General features: G+C 40.2%; 1 protein-coding gene across 1 annotated transcript in view; it reads left to right on the top strand.

Moving 5' to 3' along the window:
• Sema1a (semaphorin 1a) overlaps nt 1–17,431 on the top strand; it is a 303,018-nt gene that overhangs the window by 258,032 nt on the left and 27,555 nt on the right. Inside the window, exon 5 of the mRNA XM_071584531.1 lies at nt 11,216–11,278. Coding sequence (XP_071440632.1) covers nt 11,216–11,278 — 63 coding nt within the window. The remainder of the gene's footprint in view (nt 1–11,215; nt 11,279–17,431) is intronic.

Below are 17,431 nucleotides of genomic sequence, written 5' to 3'. Positions count from 1 at the left end.
TATCCTCGATAGCTCAAGTGGTTAAGAGCATCCGCCCGGCAAGTGGAAAGATCCGGTGTTCGAGTCCCGGTTGAGGAGATATTTTTACTCTTGTGATCCGTTCGATTCCGCCTTCCCCACCTCTATTGTGTTCGTCCTTTATACGTGTTCCTATCCCTTTTCCTTATATATGTTTCTGTATATATGAGTATTTATTCGCCGTTTGGCGGGATTGCGTGTTTGAATGTGTATTTGGCCAATGTGGCTCATCTCTTTCTTCTGGCTATGCGTGCCACGAAACGCACTGTTCTTTTCCTGTATGATGTTGTATGAATTCTAACCACTGTCCTTTCCTCTTGTGTATTGTCTATTTCTCCTTTGGTGGGTGAAACAACCCCTGACGCCATCTCTTGGCTAAAGAATAGGGGCGCTTGGCGACATATAAGACCCACGGATCTCAGGGTAAATTACATATCCTCGATAGCTCAAGTGGTTAAGAGCATCCGCCCGGCAAGTGGAAAGATCCGGTGTTCGAGTCCCGGTTGAGGAGATATTTTTACTCTTGTGATCCGTTCGATTCCGCCTTCCCCACCTCTATTGTGTTCGTCCTTTATACGTGTTCCTATCCCTTTTCCTTATATATGTTTCTGTATATATATATATATATATATATATATATATATATATATATATATATATATATATATGAATATGAATACTTCTAATTACTAAAATTGTGTAGCCGTAACGTTTTCATTGAATAAAAAAATTGAACTCTTGAACTTCATAGGCTATTTTAATAACCAATCGATATATATGTTCATGATAAATCTAACGAAGGGATAATCAAATATTTGGGTGGCACCGGCTTAACAAACAGAAATAAAGAGCACATAGAAAAAGAAAAACTCGCACATCCCAATGAAAAACTCGCACTTGCGCTTTGAAAAACGTACTATGCCATCTCTCTTGTAATTTTTTCCCCTCTTTGAGGAATGCATCACCAACCACCCTTACCATCCGTATCAGCAATCACCGTTACTCAATTGTATCTCCCGCATTCCTCAAACACTCCGTTCTTAAGCATGCCGCTTCCCACAATCAGCCCTTTGATAACTTCTTCGCTCTAGCAGTAATCAAAGTACTCCCAGAATCAACGGCTGGAATTGAGGCGAGAACCCGGAAGTTAGTACATACTATCCGACTGCAAAAGGCTTTCGAAATGCCGGGTCTAAGTCAAGCACACTAATAGGCCCACCAGTGCAATCACAGTTATCGACCCGAAGGTCGGTTTGGAAGGTGATGGTAGAGTTCACCCAATGCTAAGCCCGACGGCGTGTGGAATTCACACATCAAACTAGGGAGGGGGGGGGGGCAGTTCCTTTCTCTGTGCCATCTATGGTTTACCATGTGGATCTGGCACCCGAAAAATCAGACAGCTTGTGTGAAGCTAAGAGTGCCCAGAGAGTCATGCCCAGGAATCGAACCCGGGTCCATTCGGTCCGTAATCCAGCGGTCTACGCACTGGACTAGCACGTCCATCACTATTAACCAATAGCCACCTTTACCTCCCCACCACCCCTGAGTCACCCCTCTCTTCTTCCCTTATGACACTTCGACTGAGTCATTATTCTTCCTTCGACGAAGCTGACATGACCGCCGATACGCAAAATATTTCTGAGTGTCCTTTTTATTTGTACCTTATTTTTTTATATCTGTAGCGTGTTGTCGCTGTTCGAGTTTTTCGTCCAGTCGTTTAAACGTTAAACGTGTGGAACCTTACATTTCATGCATTACATTGAAAATATTTACATATTAATTTGTAATCAATTTGTTGCGTGCTTAAAAAGTAGCTTTTGGACATCTAAAATATTAATCTTATTTTCTAACACAAGAGGAGCTAGGCTGGGAATCACCGACGGAGCGAAGTTTAAACTACAGATTAAATCTCTTGCATAAATTGGAAGGATGTCTCTTTAGTAGTGATGTTGAAGATGTGTCATTACCCCCATCGTACTACGGTAGGAGATTTTATTTCAATAAAATTAGAGAGAATGAATGCATAACAGATAGATTAAAGATGTCATTTTTTCCACAAACGATAAGGGATCACAGCGGTCCGACCGCGGTAGGGGTAAAATTAGTCTGGTGGGTATTCACCGCCTGCCACACACCCTAGTGGTGGCTTGCAGGGTACTAAAATGTATCTAAAAAAAATGGCCTCATATTAATTCAGGTCTCACGATGTCAATCGACGTTGAACAAATTTGAGAGCAATTTTCGACATTTCGGATCATTTTATTTTTGTCAGAGGTTCACTTAATTATGTCACGCACTGAGGGACCCTAAAATATTGGAATTTTATTCAACACAGAAGCCAAAGCTGGTCATTCTTTTATCAATCAAAAATGGCATTCTTTTTATTCCCTTATGTGTCTCCCGAAGTTGTGTGTGGAAAAATTTAAATGATGAATAGTATTCGTACTATCAAACAACATGCGTATGCATATTTCAATTCCAAAGAATAATAACAGTTTTATGAAATTACCTTTTAAACTTTAGTATCAGGAAAAAAGGCTTTCGGAGTCATGTAATTTCATTAAAGTTATCCCGACTTCGTTTTTAGTCGGTGTCAGTGTACTAATTTCCCGAGCAAATGTATATTTTTCACACACTTAAAAGGATACAGTAAATTGGGAAACTTCTCGACATTAGTTAGTCGTCTCTTAAGTCACGGTTTCGTTTTCAGGCCTAATTTATCACGTTTGAAAACATTTGATCATTTACAACTCCTCCTCCATTTGTAAACCTGATAAGGCCAAATTAATATCCTCAGCTTTTTAATTTTATTGCCGTAATATCGTTATCATACATTCATTAATTAAGATAGGATGGCCTCTATGGATACTTATTAAAAATAACAATGATGCATTTAATAGTTTGTTGCTTGTGCGTAGTTTTTGCAACTTTTTATTCACTCTCTTACGAAGTGCCAGCTGTATGAGTAATTTCTTATGTTCGATCAGTCATCTGTTTTAGCGCATCTCACTCATTTTGAACAATATTGAGATAAGAACTACAGCGGCATTTCCTTTAAGGAAAGTGTTTAGAATCCAATCACTTTCTGGAACAATAATTTTTTTCTCAACTCTAATATTATATAATCCAGTTGCTTTCATGATAATATTGCGACGTATGATAAAGGTGGTCATCCTTCTGGAATAACTGACAATTTTTTTTAACTTTCCAATCCTTCCCCCATCTTATTTTGATACAAGCTTTTTTTTCCGAATTCGTTAATTGTTTCCATCAGTTTGATGACTTAATCGGGCGTAAATCGCGAAAGTAAACTGCAGAATTGTGCAAATTCATACATACAGAGTGCCCAGAGAGTCATGCCCAGGAATCGAACCCGGGTCCATTCGGTCCGTAATCCAGCGGTCTACGCACTGGACTAGCACGTCCATCACTATTAACCAATAGCCACCTTTACCTCCCCACCACCCCTGAGTCACCCCTCTCTTCTTCCCTTATGACACTTCGACTGAGTCATTATTCTTCCTTCGACGAAGCTGACATGACCGCCGATACGCAAAATATTTCTGAGTGTCCTTTTTATTTGTACCTATTTTTTTATATCTGTAGCGTGTTGTCGCTGTTCGAGTTTTTCGTCCAGTCGAAAGTAGATGTAAGTTTAAAGGTAACTCCACATTACGTGTTGCGTATGATCTCGAGTGCGAAACAAGTCGAAGAATGTTGTTTAAAGGGAAAACGGAGGGTATTCTTGTAAACTAGTGAAATGGTTTGGGAAACTTGGTAGAAGTTCGGATATCTTCGGGTGAAGACTCTGAAATGCAATGCTTTCATTCTCCTTTTGAGCTAGGTTTTGAATGGCCGACGTTTCGCATGCTGACACACGAGCGTCAAGTGATGCACGATATCTGCGAGTAAAGTGATAGTCAAGCAGAGAGTGAGAGGCCATCAGTACGGAGAGCCCTGGGCCATACTAGTTGTTAGTTTCGTACTAGTTTCAATTGAAAAGTAAATACGTACTCAGGGAGGGAAGAGTGAGGGTTTTCGGGAGAAATCCAAAGGAGGCAGGAAAGCAATCGGATGCAGAGCATTTTAATTGGAGATGGGATGTTGAAATCTGTGATAGAGGGGAGAACGTTAGGCAAGCGAGGAAAGGGCTGGGAAAAGATAGGCATGTTGATCGGAATGAAAGAGAAATTATGTATGCGGAATTGAAGGAAGGTTTATTTTAGAGTCTGGCGCTGGGGTTTTTTATCTGGAGAGCCTATCGGAAATGTATCGGTATTCTGTCTGTGACCATCTCAAACCTACCTTAAAACGGTAGACTAACAATTATAACAAAGCCTTAACATTTCGCTGCGCGTTAGGCATGAAAATAAGTCATGTTTGTAGAGGTTATTAGTAAATAATGAATTTTCTTATGGATATTAAGGTGCTACAAGAATATCATGAAACTACGGTACAAACAAGTTGTATTACATCCTTTATGTAGAGGTCATCCTGTCTGTGGTGCTATCCAATGAAGTACATAGTGATGTATTTAGAAAGTAATGCCGAGTTAAAGTTGAATATTAGAGAAAAGAAAAAGTATAAATAACAAGCAATCAAAATGAAATTATAATAAATCTAACGAAAGACAGAATGTAACTTTGCATGTAATTTAAGCACGTTAACTTGTAATATTAGGGTTTGCCCCGAGACCTTCCCTGCGGAGTGAAGAGTCTTTGAGTTGACGCATTTCATTGATTTCAATTTACAGACATTGGGTTTTTTTTCTCTGGCGAACGAAATAAGAATGCTTTCTGCCTTCACTTGACAAGTTGGAATAATGGAAAAGCAAATATACTAACGAAATTGTTTCCCTAAATATTCACTTGACAACCCTGAATTGGTGTGGGATACCCTGTTCTTCCGAGGAATAAAAATAGTTCGCGTCGAAAGGAAAGAAAAAGAAGATAAGAGTTTTAAATCATTGGCTCATGAATGTCAAAGGAGTTAACTGATTCAACAGCAAGAAAGTCAGGTGGAAATGGTGGATTCGCGGCTCATAATCAATAATAACCATGGCACGTTTCGTGAATTTCAATGATTTCCTTGTTTTGATGGTCTGTTTCTATTAGACTGCAGGGAAGGGCGTCGTAAGACCGTACATCTAGAGCGGAAAGGAATATGTGAGTTCAGCTCAAAATACTACCGCAGATTTTTAAGTACTTAGGGACTGGAGACACACGACCACTCACTGTTTGTAATACATCAACCTTACTCTAGTACCAATTCCCCCTTCGATATACTCTTGCCTTAAAAAATTTTGCGAGGGACTAATTAGCGCTGTCGCCGAGCCCTTACGATTCCCTTCGGTCCGAGTTAAGAGACCAGCCTTTGGATGAAATTTCTTGGTTTCCGGTCGAGTAAGATTTATCCAATGGCCGGCGTTTCGACAGTGAACTTTGTCGCCCTCCTTATGGCTTCGCATCAGGTCTATTGAGCGGGCTCCATGGTTTGGCAAATGGAAATTTAGGTGCATGTGATTCAATTCACATCAAATGCACATTGTCACCCTCCCGAAAATCTTCTGGTGTGATTTTAGAAATTTGGATCTGATCGGACATCATTTCGTTAAACAATTAAATAATAATTTGACTCTCATCTTTTTTGATGAGTTCAATAATAGCTAATTAAAAGTCTGTCGGATTAAATTAAACATGGCAACGAGTAATTGCCGCCGAAGAAAAGAGAATTCTATTTAATATTCCTCGTTGTTTCCTTGCTTGTTATGAAAAATTTAGACGAATGTTGATGTATAGATGTGTATACATCTACATAATACCCCGCAAGCCGCCGCAAGGGCGTGTGGCGGGGGATAATGTGATGCCCTCCTAGTGCCCTATCCATGTGTGCGATGTCAGTGAAGTATGTGCCGACATCTTATCTGAAATAAAAGAAAAGCAATCTGCCAAGTGCATACGAGAATAAAGAGGGATCAGTATCAATGAATGGGTGGTGATTTAATTATTGGGAATCTAAAACGGAAATTACGGTGATAAGAATGTGTGGCGTACAGAGTTAGATTAAGTGGCACATTTCGGTGCGTAAAAAAGAGTTTGCTGAAAGGATCGATACATTAGCAGCAGAGGACAGGAGGAATAATGCGGAGACCACTCCTCACTCGGCTAACACGACGCGTTTGTATAAAAAGAGTCGGTGACAATATTTTCCTGACGTTGCCTGAAGTACTGAATTTACTATAGACCGTCAGTTAAGTGTGTGAATGATCGCAGGTCGTATATTGACATTGATAAGATGACAGTGCCCGCTCGATTATATTACTGAAAATTTGGCGATGTGGAGGATCTGCGCTAAACTCGTCCCGGAGATCTTTTGACGGACGAGCAAGAGCAGAGTCGATTGTCTGCTTGCGAAGATCTTCTGCAACGACATTGCGACGAACCCCCAACCCCATTGCAGTCCCGAATTGGCACTAGCAGACTTTTCTTTTTCCCCAAAGTGAAATCCTCCCTCAAATGACACCACCATGGGACCCTTAGTGCCGTCAAAGGAGCTTGCACGCGTACCCTTTAGGACCTTCCGGAATCCGCCTGCCAGGTAGCCTTCGAGTCGTGGAAAAGCCGCTGACAGAAGGGTGTCGACGCTCAAGGGATGTACTTTGAAGGATTTTGAGACAATTAAACAATGTCTTGAATAAATCTATTCTTCCGAAACTGTTCCCGATACTGTTTATACAAACCATGTATCGCCTAGGTGCTGAAGAATATTCATACTGACAGGAAAGATTTGTACTTTTCCACAGATTTTATTATATGGTACAATACCATACAATAAAATCTGTGGAAAAGTACTAGTCTTTCCTTTTAGTATGGATATTAAATGTGAAGCCTGAAACAGCCACGAAGTGAAGCCTGAAACAAAAGAATATAATAAAGAATACTTGATATTTTATTGATAAATGCTGCCTACCATCTCAGATGTTGTGAAATCTGCAGTCATTAGTGGTGTTCAATCCTAGTATAGGTTTGTAGCAGCGTTCTCTCTCTCTTTTCCTTGCTAATCTCTTCATTCTCTCATGGTTCCTTGCATCGGCGTCTTTCATTGCTTACCCCTCTCGTAGCATTTCCCAGGCCTTCTGTCATTCTCCCCCTCCACGTTTCCTTCAATTATGGTCGTCGGTAAACTATCGTGCCTCGGTATGTGCCCGCTTCTTGTCTTCCCTCTTCCACACGCTTCTCTCTTCACCCACTCTTCGAAGTACTTGTTTATTGAATCAGTTACACTTTCGGCATTCCTCTTCAGTTCAACATTTCCATTGCCTCCGCTATCTTCTTTTCTCTTCTGCTCCTCTAGTCCAGGTCTCACATCCGCAGAAAATTAAATGCCATATCATAAAAAAACTCAACTTCTTCAGTCATCACTTTGTGGAATTTTTGAATATTCATATTGATACACAGGTACCAAAGTGCTTTTCCACGGACGTTCCTTGGCACGATCCGTCTCACGGTATCGTCTTGTATTTTATGATAATTACTTAAAATGGGGAAATGCGTGGTCAAATAAACTGTGGAAAAGTGCTTTTGTGTTTCTGTTTCAGTATCCATGTTTTGGTTTTAACGATTCCATTCCTCATGTCTACGCTAATTCTGGTTACTTCTGCCAACACATTTAATTCTATCGCTTAAATAGCAAAACTACGCTGACTGCTCACATGTACGAGTATTCCTAGAATTCTTCTTGTTTCAGTGTTTCTTCGCATAGTTTTACGTGAATATTATTTTCCGTCTTCGACGCAGACCGTTAGTCTTACCATCTTCGTTTTAATCTTAGTTATATGGAGGTTACAATCCAACAATTTCAGAGTGTAAAAATCATTCGCCTTGACTGGGACAGGCGAATGATTTTTACACTCTGAAATTGTTACAGTGCACATTAGCGGATGACTCCGTTAAAAGTTACTGTTGCGGCATCTCCCGCAGTTTCTTTGGAATATATGGAGGTTGTACTTTTTTATCCTCCTCTCCATAGTGGCCCTTGTCAAAAAGCTTGTCGTGAATCTAAACTTATTTTAGTACTTCATTACTGATTATAAAGGAGTATTGATGCTATCAAACATGATTATTCACCTTAAATTATGGCAAATTTTGGTGATTCGACGTAATTATTGACATGAAATTATAATCATTTCCTTTTTTAGGGTCAAAAATATTTAATATCTAATTAAATTAAACAGTTTCTGGCGTCACTTGGTGGAAAGTCTTCGTATTGAACTTCAAATTAAAGCCAAGTGGTTTAATTTTAAGTTCAATAATATCTAATTGTATCTGATCTGATCCGTGAACAGATCAGATGTTAGCTGCCCACGCCTGCCGTTTGTCTAGCAGCAACCTCGCGCGCTCGTTGCTAGACGTACATGCGTCACATGATTTTTTTAATAGAGCTATGATAATCGGAGGACCACCCAATGTTGAGTTATATTGAGCGCCTGGCATCCAATGAAAGACCCCTACTCTACTCTATAATTCTCACCAAAAAAACTGAGATTTAAACGACCTCCGGGGGAAGTTATGGCCAATGAGCATCGTCGAAAGGGACTTTTCTGACTTAAGGCTTCCTCGGTGGACAGTATTCGCCAAGATTTCTTGGGTTATACACCGCGTTGCAGAACATATCTCATTGGCTGCCTGGCCGACTCCGCCATCGTCTTCAGAACGAAGTCTTCATCCTGAATACGAAAGTGAGGTGAGAAATCTTGGTGGAGGAATTTTCGGTCCGTTCAGGTCATATCAAATCGTTTTCTCCATCATCGTGTTCGAGATGGGTCGATAACTTGACCGGTCATGCGTCTTTTTCTTGTAATTATTAATTTTTTAATAAGATACTGAACTATTTAAACGCTATCACTGTTAAGAGTGGTAAGTTGTATAGTAAACAAAGTGGCAGTGAAAGTTACTGAACTCAAACATGAAATTGAGGGGATTGGGCATTGGGTAAAGGGAATTGTGGCTGAGCTGGGAGATTTTTTTTGAAATCTCTCTCCACCCATTCCACTTTTTGTTTTGGTTTGGCAACTCCAGTCCACTCTTTTGATTCCTTAATTTAATTGCTGTTTCAAAAATGGCCTCCGGTAAGTGGAAATGCAGCCGAGTTGCGGAAGTATCATCAACATTCATATCCTAGATCATTGGCTCCCAAACAAATGGGATTGACGCCCACCAAAACCAACAAATAAATGCTCATCTCCTTCTACATTCACTTACCATCTTTTTAGCATAAGTAACTGATTCCTGAAAGTAATCTTTAAGTGATTGTATGCATAATTTTAGAAATAGAAGTATGAAAAATCGATGGTATCCGGTGTAACTTTACACGACCTTCTCACCTCCCCGCCCCTACCTGAGTGTAGTATATAGATGGATGTCTGTAAGGGTTGTTACTTGAAGGTGACGTTGAGCGTCGAAACCCGGGTCCTATCGTTATAAATTTTCCGTGGAATCACAAAGTAATGATTTTTTCATTTCCAAGAAGTATGAAAATCTTTTATATTTGTTAGAATTATTTACGCTAGGGGTAGTTAGCAGGTGAAATTTCAAATCGTGATATCATAAGTTTAATTAGGTGATATAAAAAATATTAAAGCAATACTAGCGCCTTCTGTAGAAGTAACTCCTGTTAAATTTTGCTGGTATGGAATAACATGATTAGGTTCGATGTGATAAAAATGAAAATGTTCCCTTTTCAATTGCCTTTCTTAGTTTTGTTTTACCAATTTCAAACTTCCATGCCATGGAGTCGCGACGAAAACCGCGGCAGTGTTTAGAATGTTCGTACTTAGAATGAGAGCGTGGAACTGATTTTTGTCCACGCGGAACTGAAGTCAGAGGTGGAGGTGGAAAAGATGCATACACGTAATTTGTGTGTCGAATGACGGCGAAAGGCATTTGATTAAAAATGAAGTCTGAGAAGATGAGAGGGACCATAGAATATTTTATAATTATGCCGAACGGGTTTTCAGAGTAGTTGCTAAACATTATAATTCACATCCAGTAGTTTTATTCCCTCGTTTAATTGTGTGATACTGAAACCGTTTGGTAACCTTTAAAAAGGGTACCTATTTTTAAGTGATCGTATGTCACACATGTTAAATATATCTTGAAAGTCGTGACTTTTAGCGTTTTCAATGTGGTTGTTTTAGTTCATATTTTCGAACTTCTTTGAATTTAGTATTACGCTACGTGGTTAGTCTCAAAATTTTCCGACCTAACAATTAAACGAGACATTTTTTCTTCAAAATTATTTTTTTTTCAACATGGTCTCCTTTTAAGTTGATAAACTTTTTTTCTAGCGATACTCTTAAATGTTTTAAACCCTTCCAAATAGTAGTTGAGGTCTTTCTCCGCAAAATAGGCGTTTACGTATGCGATAACCTCCTCGTCCGTTGAAAGTCCCTGCCATCCAAGGGAAACCATCAAAGGTTAAAGGAAGAAGGAAAAAGTCGTATGGGGGCGAGATCTGGTGAATAGGGTGAGTGGTCAACTAATTCTGAGTGCTATTCGTGAATTTCAGCCATGCGGACCACTGAAGTGTGAGCAGGTGCCTTGTCCTGATGGAAAAGCACTTTCTTCTTCCTCTTCAAATGCGGTCGTTCTTTCGTGCAATTTCTCCCTTAAGCTTGTCAAGTAACGATGCGTAATACTCTCCCGTCATTGCTTTGCCTTTTTGAAGATAATCGATTTACACAATTCCGTGACGATCCCAAAAAACAGTCGCCATCGCTTCCTCGGCCGATGGAACCCTCTTCGACCTTTACGGAGCAGGTTCGCCCTTTGCAGTCAGTCCACTACTTTGACCGTTCTTTCGTCTCAGGAGTGTTGTGGTGGATCCAGGTTTCATCTACTCGCTTCGGATTCGCTTCGCTTGAACCGCTCCAACAGGGCCTTGGAAATGTTCATGAAACGTATGCTCGTAACATGATAATACTTCTGTGGCAACGTGTACCTTGGTAACAGCACTATTTCTAATATTTATGAATTTCTTTGCCGTGATGTATGGGACAATATCACTGATGAGCAAACACTGTATGAAATATGCATGTTTATAAAATGGGGAATATTTTAACATTGGATCCACTAGCATATTATCTTTGCCATGATTATTAAGTGCCTGTGCTAAAAATGTTATTATTCTTTCCTTGCAGAGGCTGACATGGTACTCTCCGGATGAGGACATCCAGATGTGTGTTGTGAAGGGCAAGGATGAGGTACGTTGATCTTCGCCACCCTCCTTCTCCTGCAAATTCGACCCATTTATTCCGTTCTCGGCCCGTAAAGACTTTTGACCGGCAATTAATTTGCTAATGGAATCAGTATTCAAGTCAGAGTTGAAAAGTGGAAAGTAATATTGTACGATGAAAACAAAGTGCCGGTTCAAATGGCCTCCCATACCAATTACAGCGAGCCTGCTCTCCATCCTTGATGAGAGTGCCCTGTAAAAAAAACTCCATCCTCTCCCATCCAAAGATGGGAGAAAATGTATTGGCACAATCCTACTGAAAATTTTCATTTACTCTCTTTTCCGGAATCGCTGATCAAATAGTTCGGCCCTTCGGACTAAGGTTTTGTTTTTACTGCGAGTGATCCATCGAGAGAAGTAATTGATATTTTAATGGAAGCAGATGGTTTTTTTTTGCTCGATAGATATTTTGGGCACAAACTTCAGTTTTTAGCTGTCCAGATCAAGTTTTTTTTTACCATAGGGAGAATTTCGAGAATAAGGCGCTTGCTGGGAAAAAACATACTCTGGACGATTGCACGAGCTGTGAAAGTGCGAGCGAAGAAGAATTTCGAGGTCCATTTGGACAAGTCACGTCCCTCCATTTTCGTGTCGTGTCTTCGGTTCCGTATGTGTCATGAAGGCATCCTCATTCCAGAGCCAAAGTATCCTATGATAAGTCTCCTCGAGTCCGAATCTTGGAAGATTCTTACTCGGATTGAAATGAGATTGAAACCAGCAGTGTGATTCCAGAGCATTAAGTATTTGTTCGTCACACCTCAGATTATTAAGGAAAGGAAAGGAATTAGTTTTATATTTAAGCTGACATTCTTTCCATGCTATTGGAGAGAATACTCAGATGAACGTTTTACTGTAGCGGATATATATTTTATTTCTTTGCGCTTCAATGCTCATGCTTTATTTAAACGTCCCAACGGGAACGTCAAGGTGGTGCTGCCCTCCAATTGGTGAACGCTTCTGTAACGGGACAAGAAAAGGAAAGAATGATGGCTAATGTAAAAATGAAGACTCCGGGGACTTTCACTTCCCGACTCTCTTGAGAATTGAAATCTATGTACCGAATTGAGTTGTACATGATCTGGCATTTCAGTCGTCATAAAGAAAGGCAAAATCCTTCATGCCCTCGACATGTGAGCAAAAAGGATTTTGATTCCATGTAATTACGTACCTTTGTATGAAACTTGCGGACTCTGAGGCAATGCAGCCATCATCATAGAACGTGGAAGTAGCTTTTTAAGTTTATTTTGTCTAAAAGTTAGTTCATTTTTAGCCCTTGTCTTTGTTCATAATTCATTTTAATATTAAATGCCGAGGACTTGGCGTGTTGGACAGTGCTAACGATGGTTGAATGGCATGTTTTAAGCGTCACCATGTCGAAATGTATTTTGGTGATGGATGAAATGCCACAGCAGACGGCGTCGTGGAATGGACCGCCGTTGTTGAATCTCGTGGCGTGGCGCGCTTTGTGCGTCGCTTAACTCGCCCACAAAGACCTCGTTTCAAGTCTGCCTCGTCCTCTTGTTAGTTCCGTCCCTGTCCAAACAGAGCAGACCATCCCCACGGATTAGAATTCCCCGCGTACTGCGTTTAATGCAATCAATTTGAAACCATAAATTTGTCATTCAAACGCAATTTCGGGAAAACTTAGAAGCAAACTTGAAAATCTCTTTTAAGTGCTTCAAAATGGACTCCAAAAGCCCCTTATATATATAAATATATATATATATATATATATATATATATATATATATATATATATATACTCATATATACAGAAACATATATAAGGAAAAGGGATAGGAACACGTATAAAGGACGAACACAATAGAGGTGGGGAAGGCGGAATCGAACGGATCACAAGAGTAAAAATATTTCCTCAACCGGGACTCGAACACCGGATCTTTCCACTTGCCGGGCGGATGCTCTTAACCACTTGAGCTATCGAGGACATGTAATTTACCCTGAGATCCGTGGGTCTTATATGTCGCCAAGCGCCCCGATTCTTTAGCCAAGAGATGGCGTCAGGGGGCTGTTTCACCCACCAAAGGAGAAATAGACAATACACAAGAGGAAAGGTCAGTGGTTAGAATTCATACAACATCATACAGGAAAAGAACAGTGCGTTTCGTGGCACGCATAGCCAGAAGAAAGAGATGAGCCACATTGGCCAAATACACATTCAAACACGAAATCCCGCCAAACGGCGAATAAATACTCATATATATATATATATATATATATATGTACGTATATATATGTGTGTATATATATATATATATATATATATATATATATTTATATGAATGAATGATTGATACATATATATACATCTACATCTACATACCCCGCAAGCCGCGGGGGGTGTTAGGTCACCAACCGTAAAAAAGAAAAATACCACATGCAAAAAAAACAACACGGAAAATTACACCCACAGCAGCGCACACACTCATGCAAAAATCCCTTCATCCAATACTCATGCAAACACATATACCGCAAAACAACTAAAAAACTGCACCCCATGATGCAGCACGAAAGACATTCTACAACACGGAAGCCAGGACACAACAAGCAAGAAATTGAAACATCACTACCACATGAAAATGCACCACGAAACACTCTACCCCCAAAGAGTCTCTAATTGGCAGGGAATGCGACCCAACGTTGCAGGTAGCAGGAATTTGCCCCCGCGGAGAGGGACGAGGGATTGAAAGGGAAACTTAAAAACAGATGAACGGAACACGAATGAGGTCATTCGGAAAGAATGGGTTATTATAGCAAAACACATAAGGTTAGTGGAAGAGCATGCATTTAAATACAACTAATTATTTTTTAGACGCTGAGGGTGGCAAGTGGAATTTTTGCTATCTATAACCCTGCAGTTGCTATCCCGTATTGTCCGTGGGAAGAAGGAGTCCTTGAGTCGGCTAGTTCTGGCATCTATTTCCCGAATTTTATATGCATGATCCAAGCGACCAATGTATGTAGGAGTACGAATAATTTGCGAGACCTCGGTGCTGAAACATGCGGATCTAAATTTATTTAATAATTTCAATCTTGCATTGAATCGTCTCTCAGCCAATGATTCCCACCCCAAATCCATGAGCATTTCGGTGACGCTTTGCGTTTTATCGTAGGAATTTTTTACAAAACGGGCTGCCCGGCGTTGAACCTTCTCAATTTCCCGAATGAGACCTTTTTCACTCGGATCCCACACGCTGCATGCGTATTCTAAATGAGGCCTTACAAGAGCGTGGTAACAACGTTCCTTGACCTTCGAGTCACTTTTGCCGACAATGCGTCTAATGAATCCCAATTTTTTATATGCTTGACCGCAGACTTTACGTATGTGAGTCCCCCAAGTTAAGTCTTTTGTGAATGTGACACCTAGGTATTTCACCGTATCAACTACTGCTAGGTCACCTCCAGCTAATTTGTAAGCAAATCCCGTTGATCTTTTAAAGAAATTTACCACTGAACATTTATTATAATTTAGAGTCAATCCCCAGTTAGAACACCATTTAGTAATGCAATCTAAATCCTGCTCTAGAATAAAACGATCCTCATCCCCAGATATCTCCCGATAGATCACCGTGTCATCCGCGAACATCCTAATTTTACTTTTCACTTCGCGGTTCAAATCGTTAACAAAAATCAAGAAAAGCAACGGCCCGATCACACTTCCCTGAGGTACCCCTGACGTGACTCGAACGCTGTCGGAACTAGCGCCATCAAGGACTACCCTCTGTTCCCGCTCCGAAAGAAAATCTTTAACCCAACTTATGGCGCCCTTATTTATACCCGCGACCTTTAATTTATGAATGAGTTTACCATGTGGGACCTTATCAAATGCCTTTTGAAAATCTAAGAAGATGGCATCCACTTGCCTACCTCTCTCACCCGATAAAAGTAAATCATGTGTAAATAATCCTAATTGGGTTTCGCAGGAGCGAGTTTTCCTGAATCCGTGTTGATTGTCACTTAAAAAGTTAATATTGTCAAGGTGTCTCATTATTGAACTGACAATTATGTGCTCTAAGATTTTGCAACAGATAGAAGTGAGAGATATAGGTCTGTAATTACTGGGATCCTCCCTGTCACCACCTTTAAAAATAGGCGTTATTTGCGCGGTTTTCCGAATCTTGGGTACTTTGCACTCTGTGAGGGATTTGTTAAATATAAATTCAAGGTACGGGGCAATGTTTGGAGCTATATATAGTATATATATATACATTTTTCTTTTAGAGGTTCTGTCGCCTATGCCGATTGCATACATAATCCAGATTTCATCTTCAGCGAATCCATTTGAAAAAAATGTGCCGGCGTGCGTCTAAATGTGTTCAAATGAAAAATGCGGTATTGCATCGTAACTTAAGCCGTTATCAAGTCTTCTGGCCCTCTTCTCCCGAAGGTGTGATTAAAATCTTCGGAACAGGAAAATTTTCCATAGTTTTTATCTACGTACTTGAAAATAACTGATATCCGATTATCAAACTTTGGCTGCGGTAATGGGAATGAAGCGGAATCTATATCTTACCCTCCTCTTCCTTTTATCTCCTCTCTCTCCTGTGCCCCTCCCCCCGAACACGATCCCCTGCTCCTCCTATCCTTTCTCCTCTTAACTGCCACCATCTTCTCCGTCTACCACTAACATCAATTCGAGTTTTAATTAACTCCTTCGCCTCTGGTTGCGTAAGAAGATTTAAAATACGAATTATCTCCCTCGTGCTGGTCCAGCGATGGAATTTTAGCTGCGATCTCTCGCCGTCTCCGAATATACTTTCGTGCGTTTTAACCTAAAGTTGTTGCAATTGTGCCCTTAAAGATATAGTCAAAGGAGGAAAATCAATACCGTACCTAAACTCGGGAATTGAAAATTCTTCGAGGTAAAAATTTCTTGTCCGGGCTTGGGCTCGATCCCGCGACCCTCGGAGTTGTCGGCGAGTGTTTCACCGAACGGGCTACCGTGAAACTATTTGTTTTAATCGATGTAACCGCGAGTTTATTTTAGTACTATGTTATTTTAGTGACCAGAATTATTTCTGCTCACATCGTGTTTTTGGAAAAACGTTTTGTAAACACACGACGTTGTGTAAACACAAATGTTTCATTAAAATATGTTTATTAAACCTTTTTGGTCCTATTCATACATGTATATCATTGCACTAAGGAGGTATGTATTGATTTCATTTTTTATTTTCAAGTAGAATGATTTTGTGCCACCAATGCAGATGGCTGGATTAAGGTGATTTGTGGAGGGAAAGGTAATGGGAGATCTTGGGAAAGCAACACGACCCACGTCAGCTCACTGTGGGCATTTATAATGCGAGGATTGCTGCTAGACTGGATCCCTGTTTGGCGGTCACTTCACGAATTCACGATGTCACTGTCCACGGATATGCGATAAAAATGCTCATTCAGATTGGAAAATTGGATTCGGAGACCGTGACAATGGTTAAGGATGCTTATGGAGATAGAGAAATGGACCAAGTGATGGTTTTCTGGTTATACAGGTTGTCACGGGAGGGTAGAGTGGAGGTTGACGATGAGGAATGCCCTGGACATCCATCAAAAAGACATTGTTAAGGAAATGTGCAAAAAGTGAGAGACATGCTCAATTCTGATTGACCCCCAAGTGTCAGGATGTGATAGCAGAAGAGTGCAATATTCAGACAAACATGTGCATTGCATTCTTACAGAAGATTTAGCCATTTAAAAAGGTGTGCCAAGATGATCCTCAAGGTGCTGTCAGAAGACTTATGTATAACTCATTTGGAGTACAATTCCATTATTTAATCTGAAAATGCACTACGAAACAAGAAAAAGTTGATGCCTTCTGCTCTCTGAATTTATTTCATTCAGTTTTATTTTCTAAAACTTTCCCCAGTTTCCTTGTGTATTTTTGGTGTATTGCTCTTAGATATAGACTTCCAGGTGCAGAATGTTCCTCTTTCGAAGTTATTCAGTTGTATAAACGGATCTCTTTTGGAAACATGGAATAATTTTTAGTCCTCCTTGGCCGTTTCTTAGCAAGTTAGCCGTTTCATGGTAAGCAAATTTTTAAGTTGTTACAAGTATATTCAAGTTGACTGCGTCTTGTCACATTGAATTACAACTTGTTCTT

The sequence above is a fragment of the Hetaerina americana genome, unplaced genomic scaffold, assembly GCF_022747635.1.
Source record: "Hetaerina americana unplaced genomic scaffold, ioHetAmer1.1.p SCAF_1, whole genome shotgun sequence".
Classification (NCBI taxonomy): domain Eukaryota; kingdom Metazoa; phylum Arthropoda; class Insecta; order Odonata; family Calopterygidae; genus Hetaerina; species Hetaerina americana.
The sequence above is the reverse complement of the archived record's forward strand: the minus strand, read 5'-3'. Positions and strand labels throughout refer to the sequence as shown.